General features: G+C 49.3%; 1 protein-coding gene across 4 annotated transcripts in view; it reads right to left on the bottom strand.

Moving 5' to 3' along the window:
* Positions 1-17690, bottom strand: part of LAMB1 (laminin subunit beta 1) — a 67426-nt gene that overhangs the window by 16918 nt on the left and 32818 nt on the right. For all 4 annotated transcript variants that reach the window (XM_034666353.1, XM_034666349.1, XM_002913642.4 and 1 more), the window contains 10 exons: positions 17020-17178; positions 16048-16175; positions 15689-15812; positions 15039-15243; positions 12806-12949; positions 12363-12594; positions 9039-9202; positions 8180-8404; positions 6699-6913; positions 5947-6043 (listed from right to left, as the gene is read on the bottom strand). In XM_034666353.1, coding sequence (XP_034522244.1) covers positions 5947-6043; positions 6699-6913; positions 8180-8404; positions 9039-9202; positions 12363-12594; positions 12806-12949; positions 15039-15243; positions 15689-15812; positions 16048-16175; positions 17020-17178 — 1693 coding nt within the window. The remainder of the gene's footprint in view (positions 1-5946; positions 6044-6698; positions 6914-8179; positions 8405-9038; positions 9203-12362; positions 12595-12805; positions 12950-15038; positions 15244-15688; positions 15813-16047; positions 16176-17019; positions 17179-17690) is intronic.

The following is a 17690-nucleotide window of genomic DNA, read 5'->3' as shown; positions in this document are numbered from 1 at the left end:
ACTACAGAATAGTCCAGTCTTCAACCTTTGGGCTGAAAACATAGCATTCCCTTAGTGCCTTCGGTTTTCAAAACTAAACTTTTTTTCCCCTTAAGCATATTGTTTCTTTCCAGGCACTTCTGGCGTTTTATTTTTCCTGTGTTTTGGAGGGACACTCTTACGAGTCAGAGAGCAGCTTGAGCGAGCTGTGAGTAGCGTCAAGTGTGTTCCCTGCACCCTTATTTCTAGGAGATATTCCCGGAGAGAAGGGTTCCATGATCAGTAAGTTCAGGAAATCCACACGAAAAAGCTCAAACCAACCTCAGCACACTGAAGGCTCAGGAGTCCTGCAGGAGAAACCTCGTTTCAGGTCGTTTTTACCCAGCTGTATCCCAAACTCATCTGACCACAGAATCTTTTCCTAGTGGAAGAGTGGGAGGCCCCCCCCCCAGAGAAATACCACTACCTTCATCAGTTTCTGAGGATCAGAAGAACAGGAAGAAATTTGATAATGAAGAATTAACATTGTTTAAATTTAGACGATTTGAACATTTTATCAAACGTTTGGTAAATTCAGACATCTTTCAGACAGCCAGAATTTACATGGGCCATCCAGGTCCTAGAGCCTGTCAAACTTGGGCGTACATCAGAATCGCCTGGAGGGTTCATGAAACACAGGCTGCTCCCCCGATCCTCTCCCCCAGAGTCGAATCCCTAGGTCTGGGGTGGGACCTGAGAGTTTGTATTTCTAATGGTTGCCAGGTGCTGCTGACACATCTGTTCTAGCCTTCCTCTTGTATGTTAATGTGTGCTTGTTGCGGGGGGAAAGTAGGGGGGAGGAGAGGGAAAGGGAAGGAGGGGGCAGGCAGGTAGAGGTGAGAGAACGTGTGTGTGTTCATCCTTCAAAGGGTGGAGCTGGAGCAGAGGCAGGACTTCGGAAGCTGACCAACGCCGGCTGGTGCACAACCCTAATGACCTTTGTAAGAAGAGGAATGCATGACGCCATTTGTAAAGAAATGCTTCGGCCCCGCTGGTCCCAGTGAGCAGAGCCATGCAGGGCCTAGGTGGCCCAGGAGACCTGTGCCTACTTTATCCTCTCTCCGAAGCTTGGGACAATGGAGGCAGATGGTGCACGTGCTTTTAGTTTGTTTAGAAAAAATTGTTCCCCATGGATAATGCAAAGGCACACGTTAACTCAGCCCTAAAGAGGTTCTTACTGAATTCATACTTGGGTCATGGGATGGGTGCATATATTTTTTGATTTCTCTAATAATTTTTCATTTTCTTGCTCTCATTTTTGCCATAGGCATCTTTGAGGGGGGCGAACATGGGCACCAAACTGTAGGATTTAAAAGGCAGGTGCACTCCCGTGAAGGCTCTGTCCTTCTCTGGGGATAGGGCTGCAATCCAGGCCGCACAAGGGCAGGCGGGACTCCGGCTCTGTCCAGAAAACAGGACCACGTTAGCTAAACTGACCAACATCCCTTTCCTCTGAAAAATAAAGAGTCACATTTCACAGATAGTCGGACTGCACTTTTGTCACTGAACACTTCCAGCCTGAACTTTGGAAGGTCACCAAAGGACTACACTGTATCAGCTTTTCAAACTGCACTGGGGAGACCGCTAAGCTCCCGTGGACATGCGCTTCCATCTCTGCTGCTGCGCTTTCAGAACTGCTCCTCTCCTGGGGACACCTGGGAGGCGAGCACGGGAAGGGCCACATGTACCACCTCGTACAAGGATTCCCCCCCACCAACAGTACTTCCCACTGAAGCAGAAAGGTTGATTTTCACCTGACAACTGAAAACTTCACGGTCACTGGAATTATGAATGAGACCCTCCAATCCTAACTCACATTCGCTGGGATCTATAACTTAGACACAAACTATGCCCACGGTCTCTGACAAGACCAATGGTTGTTCTCCCTTCAGAGGAAGGGCGAGGGGTTTAAGTGGACCAGCAGCTCAGTCCTGCTTTAAGAAAGGGATTCCCTGGCAGAGGATGGAAAACTTTCTCTTAGAAAGAAAAAGTATTTAGCAAAAATTGCGGCCTGATCTTTAAGATGAATAGGTCAGGAAGATGAAGGCTAGTGTTTGAAAAATGAGCCCGTAATCATTGGAATGAGCCATTAAGAATTCCACTTTCATCTATAAATACATTCTCAGTTATGTGGTCAGTTTCCTTTGTTTCTATTAAATTTTCTCATCATTTAAAAATGTGATCTCTAAGAGCTAGATACATGAAGAATAATGCACCCAGTTTATATACTGAGGCCTAGAAAAAAACACTAGCAAGTCAACCCCAGAACAGGAAACGTTAGCCTGCGTGCCTCTTAATCAGTAGGTTTAACTTCCTGCTTCCTTTACATCCATCCCTCTCCTCCTCCAGGCCCCTCCAGCAACTGAGGAAAATCCATCCTCCATGGCCTGGCAGTCAAGGCTTTCACAGTCTGGTGAAACTGAATCTCCCCCCAGTGGGTCCTCAGGATGTGGTTTCCTGGGGGCACCCCACTCCCCACAGCCTTGCTGCTGCATGTTGTCCTTGTTGTCCTCTAGCCAGGACAAGGATTCCTCTCTAAAAACCTGTCATCTGGGGCGCCTGGGTGGCTCAGGTGGTTAAGCATCTGCCTTTGGCTCAGGTCATGATCCAGGGTCCTGGGATCGAGCCCTGCGTCGGGCTCCCCACTCAGAGGGGAGCCTGCTTCACCCTCTGCACCCCCCCTGCTCGTGCTCTCTCTCTCTCAAATAAATAAAATCTTTAATGATTTTGCTTTAAATTCTCTACCTCCTGAGCCCCACCATTTTATTTTATTTCATTTTTTTTGGCCTTGCTAAAAAGGTTTGGGGACGAAAGGTGGGAAGTAATGATTTCACTTGCAGAAATCAGCCACCTGGCTCATCAAGCTTTCTCTATGAGGGCCTGGATAGGGAATAGTTAGGCTTTGCAGGCCACAGGTCTCGGTCACGACCACCCAACTCTGGCGGCGTGGCGCGAAGGCAGCCACAGATGAGACACGAACGCACGGGGACAGGCGGTAGGCTGGATCTGCCACGGTGGCCGTAGTTTGCCTGCCCGTGGCCTGGCCCACACTGCAGGGGACACACATGGGGTGATTAGGATCATACGAGATAAGCCTTCCCTCTACTAACGAGTAGCTGCGGCCCTCTAGAGAATCAAATTAAAGCTGATTTCCCAAGTCACGCTGCAAATAAAGACTAAGGCAGGTAGTTGTTAAAGAATCCCGGCCTGAGAAAAAAACACAAACGTCCTAAAAATTCACGTCTGAGCAAAGGAATGCACTTCATTTTTCTATTAGAAACAATTTGAAATGAGAAACAAGCATGAAAGGCTTCTCACCTATGCCCCACATTTCCCATTTGCGCTGGTTTAAGAGACACTGGCCTTTTCCAACAGCCGGAGGCCCTCCCTTTGCTATCTATGAATCAACAGAAAGATTCCCCATGTGACCCTTTGACTCCTGAGGGGCACAATGCAGAGCTCGGAGCTGAGGTTTTCTCCAGCACGTTCGCTGGTGGGTGGATGGGATTCTCTCCATCCCCGGCACAGTGGTGGGCTTGTTCAGGCTTGGATGACTGGCCAAGAGCCCCAACCCGCCTGGACAATAGGAACATTCAACAAGTCATAAGTTTGAGGCTCCACTCATTTGTCTTTCACACAACTACATTTTTTTCCATAAGGAGAAAACTTCACTATGACCTTGAGTCTTCCTAGAAGCATGCTGTTTACGATGCGGTACCAGAAAGTCTCAATCTGCGCCCTGGAAGATTTGACACTGAAGACCACTTGGCAATTAATTACCTATTTTGAGAAAAGTAGTCCCATTCTTTCCTCAGGGTTGCATCTCATTTCGGATAACACCTATTCTCGTCCCTGCTCATTGTCGGACCCTGTCCCCCCATTTCCATTTGTGACCACATTCCAGCCCATCCAGAGCCCTGATCTCTATGTGCTGCTTCATTTTGGCCCGTCTCATCCAGTCATACTAGTCCGGTCCCACAGTCCTCCCGTTCACACCAAGGCCCAGTGGCGGCCGTGACCTCCCCATGGTTAAGTCCCAACTCTCTCTCTCTCTCTCTGGAAACTTTGCAGGTTAGGAACTTTCTCCAGTCCACCAGGTTGTCAAAAACATTTGGGTCCCAACAGTTTCATACATAACAAGCTGACCTTTCTTCTGGATACAACAAAGTATTTGGTGGACACGGATGCCATGGATTTCCCTCTTTGCAGTTTCTAAAACATGACCTAACTTTTCAGCAGAACAAGTTGATACTGTTCCTATAAGCCACAGTTGCTCTGACAGACTCACAGCTGAAAGTTGGAAGATGAAAGGGTGAGGGGTAAAGTTCTGAGCGCTCAATGAACAATTCTCTAATTGACAAACTCCTGCGAACAGGCTTTTCATGCACACAAAGCTGAGATGGGGCAAAAGGTCAGCAAGCTTTGGAGGCCAAAGCTATTTTGCCAATGACACATGCTGGTGGAACCGGGCTGTAAAGGATGATAGAACCTTTATCTGAAGCAAGGCAAGCCCTTGGGGCATTACAAGATGGAGGGATCTGCGAGAAGAGTGATTAGACCCTGGAGAAACCCTATTTTCAACAGGATGTGACTAGTGGGAGCCAATCTGGAGCAGGCGTCCCACTGAATGTCGCAGATCTTGTGGAAATGAGAAAATCAGATCCCGTGAAGCCCCAACTCCTGGACTGATGACCGATGAAGGGAGAAGCACCTGCCCACACTGTAATCATCACTTCTGTGGAACAAACCTGAACCTGAGATGTGGGTACAGACCCTTCTGGCTAAGCCTCCATTGAAACAAGAGATCCTGTGCTGTGTTTTCAGGTCTTGTCCACTGAAGTTTCCCCACTGTTAAGGAACAGACAGGTGGACTTAAAGGAATACACGGTATCGCTGTTTCTCATCTTTGATGGGAGATACTCAGTGAACCACTAACTTGAAGATCTGTATTATTTCTTGCCACAGCTGTATCCAAACAAGAAAAAGGTCACTTTTTATTTAGAGTCAGACAGGGACCTAGAGTTCAGATGTGTCACAAGGAAACTATATCGAAGAACAGTTAAAAAACTACAAAGACGGTTATCTGTACTTATAAGCTTGAAACGTAGGGAAGAAAAGCCAAGCAGGAAACAAAGACTAGGAAACCAGAACGGAAGCGGTCTATCAATCCTTCCCACAAATGCTTTTGCTTTAAGATTTGAAAAAGTTATCTGGCAGGTCAAAACCAAAATTGCAACAGCATAAAAGTTAAGCAATCCTTATGATTCACATGATTTTAACAAGTTTTTGTTCTGAAGAAGATGTCAAGTTTTCCCCTCATACTCCTGTTTCATCATAAGCCTGAGTGGAAATCTGGCTTTTATTCACATTGAACAGACTTGGAGCTCCGGTCACCCACTCCTTTGTTGGGCAGCGCGATGCTCGGATATGGCCCTTCAGTTGCCATCGGTGGGGACAGCACACTAATGCGCCGAGGGCCTGAACTGTCAGAATCTACAGACACTCTGGAACCAAACGAGCCGACCAGAACCACCATTTAACTCCACGTGTGCTGACAAGGAAGCGGGCACAAGATACGTTCGCAGGGGCGGAAAAGGATCAGTTTGCAGAACTAGGTTGTGAAGATGAGCCCGTGTTGGCTAAAAGCGTGTAAAAAAGCCCTTCTGTGAGACCTCACGGTAGTACACGCCTTGGTGCAGAAGCAAAGACTCCCCCAGGGATAGAGCTGGAAGTCAGCAGCTCCCCCTTTACTACCTGCCCTTCCATGGGGTGGGATTTGTTAGACTGTTTAATGAGCACGAATTGCTTCTGTCACGAAACCTAAAAATCAATTCCCCAGTACAGTCCTTGAGAGTTTACGAAAAGTGGCGGCACACGTCTGTTGCCCCCGGTGTGATCAGCGTCCCCCGAGAACACCCGCGGCCTCACCTCGGCACTCCACGTTGGGGTCTCCCCAGAAGAGCTCCTGGCACTCGCTGCAGGTGCGGCCCCCGAAGCCAGGCATGCACTGACACTGCCCGGTGAACTGCGGCGGAAAACACAGCGCGTCAGGTGGGCCAGCAGGCGCGGGGCGGTCCGCGTTTGCGGTCCCAGCGGCCGGCTAGGACAGTTGGGACGCAGCTGTCTGCCCCCCCCCCCCGACTCTGGCATCCCCCCTGGGTGCCCAGGGGCCTGCCGGCCTCTCTTGACTGCTCTGTGGCAACGAGGGTTGGGAAGGCCCAGAGCACATTACGCTTTATTTACGGGTTTCTTTACACACTGCTAGTGAGCCTAGGCCACCTGCGACCCACCTGCTGTGGGGAGCAGGTCGCTCAGGGTGCGTCAGGGAACAACAGTACGGCTTACAGTGCCCGATGTGGCCCCATGCCTCATTTCAAGCTGTATCGCTAAGAGTCTGGTTCGGCAGCCAGGTAGTGACAGCCTGTCCATCCTGATAGGGTGGGGGGGACCCACGACAGTGGGGGCAGCCCGGATGAGCCCCCAACGGGAGGACCGATCGCCAGTCTGTGCTGTGTTTGCTGAGCTGCACACCCTGACAGCAAGGCTCTGACCACAAGGAGGTGGGGGGGCCCTTTCCTAACCGGGGCAAAGCCACCGAATGGGCTAGCCACCCCCTGAACTCCTAAAGGGGCGTCCTCTCCTTATGCATGATGGCCTCGCCCCCAGCCGCAGTGCCTCACCTCGTTGCAGGACGGCCCAAAGGAATGAGCAGGATCGCAGCTGCACGGGTCACAGCCGGTCCCGCTGGCCAGCTGCCAGGTATTGGGTGCACAGCGGTCACAGTTCTGCCCGACCACATTGGGAAGACACGAGCACTGGCCCGTGGTTTTGTCGCACTGGCAGTCGGAGCCGTTGCAATGCTCCGGCATCGTGCCCAGGTAATTGCAGACACACTCTGAAAAGGAACGGTGCGATCCGAATTACACTCAACAAATTGACAAAATCCATGAAATACACAGACGATACGAAAGTTAGCTTCGTTCTAATGGCTTAGATCTTCCCTCCCCAGGTTTTGGCCTGGAAACACAAACAAGAGGAAAAGGAATGGGAGCTTCTGGGTGGCTCAGTTGGTTAAGTATCTGCCTTCGGCTCAGGTCGTGATCACAGGGTCTTGGGATTGAGCCCTGTGTCACAGTCCCTGCTCAGCGGGGAGCCTGCTTCTCCCTCTCCCTCTGCTGCTCCCCTGCTTGTGCTCTTCCTCTCTCTGTCAAATAAGTAAATAAAATCTTTAAAAAAGAGGGAAAGGAATGGAGGTGATTAAAAAAAAACCCAAAAAACAAAAACACACAAAAAACAAAACAAATAAAACGCCCCCACTAAAACTGCTGTTTTTCAGAAATTCTTATGACGTAGACAGTTCTGACACTTCCCAGGCAGGCGGGCACCAGGACACATTTTGCCGACCAGCATTTCTGACATACTCAGAGTTAATCAGCTGCCGGCAAGTCACGTTAAAATCGAGGATTTAACCGGAAATAACAACAACAACAACAACAAAAAACAGATGCTGTGGGACTTGAGACATCATGACTTCCAACCCTCGGCAGGGAGCAGCAGTCATCAATATGTCAGACCGGGCAGGTAGAGGGCCTGTGAGCGGGTGAGGGAATCCAGTCCGGCTGGTCCTCCACATTCCACACGTGCTGTATAAACAGCGGGGCCTGGGGGTGCAGGGGGTGCAGGAGGAGCTCCGGCTGATCTCTCGGTAAGAGAGAAAGTCGGAGTGCTGAGAGAGACACCGGAGAGACGTTCCTTCCTTCCTCCCCTCGGGTAGGAAGGCTCTATCCACCAACGGCAGGGGGACAGGTGCCGACCAGAGCGGGTACTTGCACCGCTATGTCCCGGCCCGGCGGCAAGTGCATGGACAGGACCTACAGTCCGTACACTCTGTTGGGTGGCACTGATCATTCTGACACGGCTACACAGCTTCCCTTCCGGTTGCCTCCCTCAGGCCCCAAACCACATCTCGAGACTACAGTCCTGCCAGAAAGTAAGGATGTAACAAAAAAAAAAGTGGAGGGGGGTCAATCTCATCTTTCATCAAAGAGTAAACATGACAGGTGTTTGCCCAGATAAAACAGACCCCTGAAGAACATCCCCCCAATAGAGGAGAAGGCGATGGAAATCGCTCGAAACGCGGGCAACGGGAAGCCCGGCTTACTTCGACAGTCCTGCTGCAGGGCGTCCCCGTAGTACCCAGCCCGGCACAGCTGGCAGTGCTCCCCCTCCGTGTGGTAGAGGCACCTGAGGCACCGCCCCGTCTCCTTGTCGCAGGCTTCCGGGTCTGTCGTGTCGATGTTGTGGTGACAGAGGCAAGGCTGACAGGAGCCCCCCACGTCCGAGGGATTGCCAAAGAAGCCGGGGGCACAGTCGTCACACCTGGAGCCTAGGGACCAAGCACAACCCGTTCAGCTCGCTGCCCAACACGTCCGGGCCCCCCGACATTAGCACCGGCCCGGGCGGTGCTGGGTCCCTGGCCGAGCCCGGGGTGACCGCGTCATTAGCAGGGAAAGAGGGCTTGCAACCAGTGCCAGGATTTCTGAACTGTGGTGAGCACCGCGGATATCAGAAACCGTGGCATCAAGGGGGGAATTAAAGGGTGTTGACAAGTAAGGGCGCTCCTGGAGTTTGGACGGACCACGGGAGTATAACCGACAACAGAGAACGTATCGAGTTTGGCCAATTCAGTTGTCTGGGCGTGAGGTTCCGGTCTTCCCTCTGCCCATGACGTGGCCACTTCACCACGTGGAGCCTCTTCCACCAGGAGCATGCTGAGGGGATTTACTCATGGTTCAAATGCCCTTGCTCTCCAGCTCGGTCTTAGAGCGTCATTGCGGAGACCCGAGAACTTAACGCCACATGCCAAACAGGGAAAAGAGCGTCTTTGGTATGTCACGTTCCCGTTGGTTTTAATTAAGGCTTGTAAACAGGACACCACACTTTCTCCCTCTTGATCTTTTTCCTTCGTGAACAACTCAGAAAGACACATCCTTTCCTCCAGAAGTCTGGACCTCACTTACCAATGTATCCCGGGTGACAGACACAAGCCAGCTGTAAAGTCACGGGGTCCTGATAGCAGCTACTGGCGAACTGGCGGCCACTGTCGGGACCGTCTGGGCAAGGACAAGGGCGGCAGTGATCTCCTGACCCAATGATGGGATCGCCATAGTAACCGGCCAGGCACCTGCACCAGTCCCCGAGGAGAGAGGGCCATGAACCACCATGGTTAGAAAGCCGTCACAAGAAAGAATCTTAGAAACCATGTTCTCTGCTTGGGAACATTCACTCCCCATTCCTCATGTTTCCCCCTTGGAAGGTTTTCCACTGGGGCAGCAGTTCTCCCATGCTAGCTCCAATCAGAGACCCTTGGAGGGCTTGTTAAAACAGGTTGCCAGGCTTATCCCTTCATCCCTGACTTACTCGGTCCCGTGTGATGCTGATGCTGCCCATCCGGGGATCACACGGGCCCGGGCGCTGCATGGGGACCCTCACTCACTCCTCAGCTCACGTGCACCCTGCTGTCCTATCAGCTGCCTGCCCTGAGCGTTCAGTCTTGCATTAAAGAGTCCGGGGAAGGAGGTGGGTGTGGCGGGGGGTGCGGGAAGACAGCGTGTGGTTGTCTGTCTGCTCGGGCCCCGGAGGGGTGAGGAGTTAGCGAGCCCATGGTGGCCTGTTGTGCATTCCAGCCTTTACCAGTAACCCAGCTGATAAGGACCCTCTCCAGCTGCAGGACTCCAGTGTCAGGTGGTTTCAAACTAGGACAGGCATGACGAATGTCATATATCCACTCCCACATCCTCTCCTTACAGATCAGGTATCCACGGCGAGTAAATGACTTGCAAGGCTTACACAGCCAGTTAGTAACGAGGCAGGATTTGAACGCAGCCTCCTGACTTGGAGCAAGGAATTCTTTTACTATGTGATGCTGCTTCTCAACATGAGGGATTAATTCGGTTATTTTACTTCCTGTATCATAAAAGGGTGACGAGACTTTGGAGATCCTCTAATCCAACCTAGTTATTCCATCAGCAGACGGCTGGACACTCAGAGGTGAGCTAACTCACCCAGGGCTACGGAACAGGTTAGACGCAGAACTGAACCTGAGGTCTGAGGACTTCCAATTCATTTTGCTTTTCATGGTTTCTGTTCTGTTCTGTTTTTGTTTGTTTTTTGGGCTATTTTTGCTTTTTTTCTTTTGAAGCGGAGGTAATATTTTTTTAAATGAGGCGGGGGAAGGGAAATGAAATAGAAGGGAAAGCTGTTCAGAGGAAATTAACCTTCTATTTAATTAGACACAGGATACAAGAACATGTTCTCCAATTCTGTGCCGGAAAGTCAGCAGAGATGAAGCAATTTTGTACAACGGGTTCTGAGAAAGTTTTCTAGGAGGCTTTTCTAGGTGAAATAAATCCAAATACCTCATGATAGAAACTGAGTGTTCATTTCCTGCCTCTCCCTCCACTTCCCCCCTTGGGAATGAGCTGAGCCTAGAGCTGCTGTTTAAATTCACAGGACTGAAACTCTGATCATCTTGGAATGAAGAAGAGAAGGATGAGAAGTTGGCTCACAGAATCCCAGATACTTTAAGAAAGCTTTGTCATCCAAATGTAGGACTAAACATTTTTGTCGCTCCCACACCCTTTCACATTTTCCTACAAGAAACAAAATGCTTTACAAATAAAATCCAAACACAGTCACAAATATTGAGCCAGTTCTTCTCATGGGATGCTGGTCCCACCACATTCCCCGCCCCCCGCCTCCCCACAGCCCCGTGCTGGATTTCATACCTGCCTGATCCACGACCACCTATGTTCCCCCTCTCACCCTCTTGTTCTTTTTAATCTGATTTCTCATCTGTCTCTTTCGAACTTATTCTCTGTCTCCCAAAGAATAATGAAAATCTTAATGCAGAAAACAAGAGACGACATTAATTTCTTCAAGTCTTGTATAACTGTTTCCTTATTACTTTCTTACAAGGCAATTTTGTAGTTGGAAGGAATAACTTATTCAATAGTTACTAGAACTGCCAAATTTTTTTCTTTTAAGATTTATTTATTTACTTGAGAAAGAGAAAGAGAGAGAGAGAGAGAGAGAGAGAGAGAGAGAGAAAGCCCACAGAGGGAAACGGAGAGGGAGAAGCAGACTCCCTGCTGAGCCGGGAGCCCAACGCTCCCAGGACCCTGAGACCATGACCTGAGCCAAAGGCAGATGCCTAACCGGCTGAGCCACCCAGGCGCCCCTGGAGCCTCCAAATTCTTGAACAGCAGTCTAGCACAGATCCAAAAACCCCATATTTGCTTCCACGCATATCTTCCCAATATAAGTTAATCATATATTCAATTTCTCTTTCATCTGATTAACATTTTTTGTACTGAGGCATTTGCTGACATTTTAAAAACAAAAGTCCCAGATAGAGTGGATGGATGTTAATTGAGGTGAAAGGCGGAGACCGTTACTCCAAAAAAAAGCAGTTCTGGTTGCAGATCTGCCTTTCATTAGTAATGAACAGTGTAAGTCAGCATGTAATTTCATCGTGTGGCTTATTATCTACTGAGCTTGGCCGTAGTGTTAGTAGGGGCACATTCCAGGTCCTCTTTTGCTGTATCCAGCGCAGTGCGCTTTACATCCGTAATAATTATTCAATTAATTTGCTAACTGGAAAACAGGTCTACTTTTGCACATTTTATGTGGCCTCCTGGAAGCTGGAGCTGCATGGAAGTGTTTCAAAACCCAAAGCTGTCTGAAATGCCTCATTCTATTCGGATCTGGTTTCTGCTTTGACCCAGAGGAGCCATTCACATTTCAGAAGGCTCGTCCTGGGCGAGAATCCGCTGAGACTGAGGATTTCCGTCCAGATCTAGGCTGACCTTCAGGATGGCGCTCCAGGGGGCGCCTGGGTGGCTCAGTTGTTATGCATCTGCCTTCGGCTCAGGGCCTCATCCCAGGGTCCTGGGATCGAGCCCCACATCAGGCTCCCTGCTGGGAGCCTGCTTCTTCCCCTCCCACTCCCCCTGCTTGTGTTCCCTCGCTCGCCTGCTATCATTCTGTCAAATGAATAAATAAAAATCTTTAAAAAAAAAAAAAAAGATGGCACTCCAAGGGGGGCAGCTCATGTGCGTTCTCTGCCGTATCCCCAGCACCAACACAGCACCTGGCACACAGAAGGCATCCACTAAAGGCGCACTGGATAAAGGAACGAGTTCCTAGGAAATACGGAGGTGGTCAGAAATGAACGAGCCTTCTGGAATCTGGTCGAGATTGTGCCTCGTGTTTGTCTAAGATGCTGTCCACTCAGCCCAAAACCATCTCCATCTCTTAACTTTCGAGAGGCCGCGAGCACGTACCTTTCACAGTTGTGCCCCGTGGTGTAGTCCTGGCAGCCCAGGCATGCCCCCGTCCCCGAGTCGCAGTCCTCGGCATGGCCATTACACTGGCAGGGCTGGCAGCTTGGGAAGCCCCAGTACCCGGGTAAGCACTGGTCACACTGCCGAGCATACACACCCTGGAAACACTGGCACTGGCCGGTGATGGGGTGGCAGAAGGCGTTGACGGATCCTTGCAGGTGGCACTCACAAGCTGAAGAAAGAGGCAACGGTGGGACCGCCTTGAGAAACTCCTTCAATGCAAACACGCCCCCAAAGAGAAGCACCCCGGCACCCGGTTCAGAAGGCTGAGGGCTCAGGTGATCGGTTTGCGGAGCGATGCCCCGCCTTCCGGAGGCAGGGAACCCACACCGGTATGTCTCAGATTCATCTCAATGAACAGGTTACAGTTCTGATTAACCTACGTCTGCATCCGCTGGGGCCAAAGCCGAAGGTGCCAGGGGCACATCTGTCACAGGTTCTTCCAACCACATTCGGCCGGCACTGGCACTGTCCTCCATTGGGGTCGCAGACGGAACTTAGTGAGCCCTGGGGGTCGCATTCACAAGCTGCAGGGAGAAAGGTCAGAATCCGGTGACATGGAGCAGCCAATCCCGGGAGAGAAAGGAACACAGCAAGTCACACGGGCTCTGAACCGGACCACCCCTTTCCTTGGGCTCGCTCTGATCCTTCCTCTTTACTACCTTGGCTCATTCAGAATTCCCACTTCAAACAACGTCATCCCCACAAAGAAATGGAAAAAATGTTCCATGCTCATGGATTGGAAGAACAAGTATTACAATGTCTATGCTCCCCAGAGCTATCTACACATTCACTGCAATCCCTATCAAAATACCACTGGCATTTTTCACAGAGCAAGAACAAACAATCCTAAAATTTATATGGAACCAGAAAGGATCCCACATAGTCAAAGGTTGAAAAAGAAAACCAAAACTGGTGGCATCATAATTCAGGACTTCAAGCTCTATGCCAAAGCTATAATCATCAAGACAGGATGGTCCTGACACAAAAACAGACGCATAGATCAATGGAACAGAACGGAGCGCCCAAAAATGGACCCTTAACTCTATGGTCAACTAATCTTTGACAAGGCAGGAAAGAATATCCAATGGAAAAAAGGACAGTCTCTTTAAGAAATGGTGTTGGGAAAACTGGACAGCCACATGCAGAAGAATGAAACTGGACCACTTCCTTACACCATACATAAAAACAGACTCAAAATGGATGCAAGTGAGACAGGAATCAACTAAAATCCTAGAGGAGAACACAGACAGCAACCTCTGTGACCTTAGCTGCTAGACACATCTCCAAAGGCAAGGGAAACAAAGGCACAAATGAGTATTGAGACTTCATCAAGATAAAAAGCTTTTGCACGGCAAAGGAAACAGCCGACAAAACCAAAAGACAACCGACAGAATGGGAGAAGATATTTGCAAATGACATATAAGACAAAGGGCTAGTCTCCCAAAATCTGTAAAGAACTTATCAAACTCAACACCCAAAGAACAAATAATCCCATCAAGAAATGCGCAAAAGACATGAACAGACACTTCTGCAAAGAAGACATCCAAATGGCCAACAGACACATGAAAAAGTGCTCAACATCACTCGGCATCAGGGAAATAGAAATCAAAACCACAATGAGATACCACCCTACACCAGTCAGAATGGCTAAAATTAACAAGTCAGGAAACGACAGATGTTGGCGAGGATGCAGAGAAAGGGGAACCCTCCTACGCTGCTGGGCGGAATGCAAACTGGTGCAGCCACTCTGGGAAACAGCATGGAGGCTCCTCAGAAAGTAGAAAATGGAGCTACACTACAACCAGCAATTGCACTCCTGGGTATTTACTCCCAAAATACAAATGTAGTGATTCGAAGGGGCACGTGCACCCCAATGTTTACAGCAGCAACGTCCACAATAGCCAAACTACGGAAAGAGCCCAGATATCCATCAACAGATGAGTGGATAAAAACGATTGGTGTATATATGCAATGAAATATTACACAGCCATCAAGAAAATGAAATCTTGCCATTTGTAAAGACATGGATGGAACTAGAGGGTATTATGCCAAGTGAAATAAGTCAATCAAAGAAAGACAATTATCATATGATCTCACTGATAAGTGGAATTTAACACTTGATCTTAGCCAAAAGGCCGAGAAGCGATATGATAAGTGGAATTTAAGAAACAAAACAGGATTCTAGAGAAAGAGAGGAAAAAAATAAGACAAAACCAGAGAGGGAGATAAATCATAAGAGACTCTTAATCATAGGAAACAAACTGAGGATTGCTGGAGGAGAGGGGAGTGGAAGGATGGGGTAACCAGGTGATGGACATTAAGGAGGGCATTTAATGTAATGAGCACTGATGAACCACAGACCTGTACCCCTGAAACCAATAATACATTATACGTTAATTAATTGAATTTAAATTTAAAAAATAAAAATAATAAAACAATGTCATCCCTTAAAAGGATGACATCCTTTTAAGGATCCCTCCTTAAAAACAAAAAAGACAAACTGTGGTCACTGCCTGCCTCACACCGAACTTACAGGGCATGCCTTCCCATGTCCCATGTCGCTCGTGACGCCACGCACGCTTGGCCCCAAGCAAGAAGGGCCGGGATACCTACCCAGGCCTGTCTGGTGTAACAGGGCAGAAATACTGAAGATTATGTTTCTGCATACATCGGTCATCGGTGTTTTCACAACGCTCCTGCTATTCTCCAGACATCTGTATCTCTGAAAGGTTTCCCAGGCGCTGTTGGTGACCAATCCGTCCCCTGACCCTCCCACGGTGAAGATGTCCAGGGATTTACAGAACGGCATGAGAACAAGCTGGGAAGAATCAAGAACAGTGAAGAGCTCTTACGGTGGGGTCTGTGTCATCTACTAAAGCAAGTCAACACATCAAAGCCCCAGAGGCTACTCTGACTCCAGCAAAGGAAAAACCAGACTCACTCGACACAGTGAAAACCTTCCCATTCTTACATATTCTTGCCAGAAAAAGTTCAGATACAACTTACATCGCCTGATGGCTTTTGGAATGCCGTTTTTAAGATGCTTTTTATTTTCACAAACAATCCACTTGAGTAAATCCTTTTCCCAGGGTAGAGTTTTTATTAAAATCCATAAGCCAAATGGCTTTGGAAGCAAGAGAAAATGATTGTGCCTAACCCTCTCCACGTTACCCCCTCCATAAAACCCTCTGGGGAAGCAGAGGGACACTCTCCGCCCAGCTTTTCTCCCATGACCTTCACTTCAGAAATGACCTTCCACTTACGGAATCGATGAGCGTGTAGGGACTCTCCACGTCGCTATCAGAGGACGTGTACTGGGGCAGCTCCAGCCTCACTGTGTAGTTCACACCCTTCTCAAAGCACACGGGGCGTGGAAGGACGACATACCTGCCCCCAGATGAGAGGGGAAAATACCAACACAAAGTCAACGTTTAGGTATCCAGTCAATCCTTCCATCCATCCATCCAAGCTCTACATAGATCACGGCAAAGGAAGAAAGGCAATGGTCTATGATTGGCTCCGGCTCTGAAATGGTAACTGGACGACTTGCGAGGCAAGGTACCAGAAAAATATAATAATCAGCCTATTCGTCCTACGAGCAGCAAACCAGTGTCACACTAACCTCGAGCCAGGCGATAAGGATACCACCTGGTTGTCATCATCGGGAATAGTGTTACCACATCGGCTGCTGGTTGGGATCTTTCCAGGTCGCTGCACCGTGATGACAGCTTTTTCCCAGCGGTCAGGGAGCTACGGTAAGAAACAAACCATCAAAGCAGCATCCGTACTGGCCCACTGCTGCCTGTCTGTTTACAGAGACCTCTCCCAATCGGTCATTTGCCAAGTTTAAATGAAAAACACTCACTTGCATTTCCCTTCCCTCTTTCCCATTTCCTCTGCTCTGGCCCCAACTCCAGCCCTCATCTCGTTGCACCTAGACACCGAATAGCCTCCCCGCTCTCCTTGCCTCTCCCAGTGCCCTCCCTGGCCATCGGGCAACACAGCTCCGATCAGGACAATCCCCTGCCCAAAACCCTGTAATACAACGTCCAGGCTCATGTGCTGATCCCAGCATTCTTGCCAACAGCATCTCCAACGATGCCCTTATCTAGCTACGAGGAAGCTCTCTCAAAACACTCTCCATCTGCTCACACCGTTCCTCACTTCCCTTGGTGTCAAAATTCCATCTCTGTTGTAAGGCCTAGAACTCACTCTTTATGGGACATTTTGGCTGGTGCAGCTGGGCTGGTGTAAGACGCAGGACTGTCTGCACGTCTGCCCTTGCCCTTTCCACCTTCGGCCTTGTATTAAAGGTGGAGTGTGCGTCCGAGCCTGGGCCGTGCAGGCTGTGAGGTCAAGCAGAGGTCTGACACATTCTCACTACCACCTCAGGCCTCAGCAAGGCCAAGAGCCTAATGAGGGATCACTAAAGTCTTGCAAAAGTAAATTCAAGAAGAATGTTCACTGTGGCTTCCACAGGGGCTAGAAAGTCAGAGAGGCTCCCCTATTCTAATGCAACCTCCAAATTTCACAAACACTGTATCCATTGTTAGGAGATACTTCTACTGCCCCCGGTAGTCCACGGAAGGTTTACCTGTGGTTCGTAGCGAATCAAGATGTCATACTCCATGGAATATGGTATGTTGTCAATGAAAAACTCCAAGTAAGCCCCTTCGGGCACTCGGACGAAGCCCGCTCCGGTCCAGGAAGGAATCCGGTCCTGGATGTACTGCCGCTCCACTATGCTGACCCCCTGAGAACAAGGGGGACAGTAGCTAGGCTTTACTTGAAATGGATTTCAAGGAAATGTAACAGTTAAAGAAATCTGAAGTGACCCAAAGGTCCAAACTATAGGCATTCTACTTATTTTTTGTAGTCACATTTACTCAGTAGAGGGTACAAGTTTTTGATGTATAAAGAGGAAATTGGTTTCTTTTTGGCTTTGTGGTTGGGGTAGTCTTGCGACATTGGAGATGGGACCCAAAGGCTTGGGAGACACCTTCTATGACAGAACCAGGAATGAGCATGAACGAAGGAAAGAGAACGTCCCAAATGCTTTGTAAGCAAGCCGAGGAATCACAAGCTATTGCCCAGATTTTCTACAAGGCTTGTCCAGGATGTAGGGGACGTGTTTGCCTTTCTCACTGGCGTTCATTTCAAACTCCAAGTACAAGTGAAGAAACGTCCTACAGTCACGAGTGCTCACTGCTGAGGAGTTGATTCTCATCGTCAGGGAGACCGAAGAGCGATCAATTTCGGTTCACT

This window comes from Ailuropoda melanoleuca, chromosome 1 (assembly GCF_002007445.2).
Source record: "Ailuropoda melanoleuca isolate Jingjing chromosome 1, ASM200744v2, whole genome shotgun sequence".
NCBI lineage: Eukaryota > Metazoa > Chordata > Mammalia > Carnivora > Ursidae > Ailuropoda > Ailuropoda melanoleuca.
This window is presented reverse-complemented; position numbering and strand designations above follow the sequence as displayed.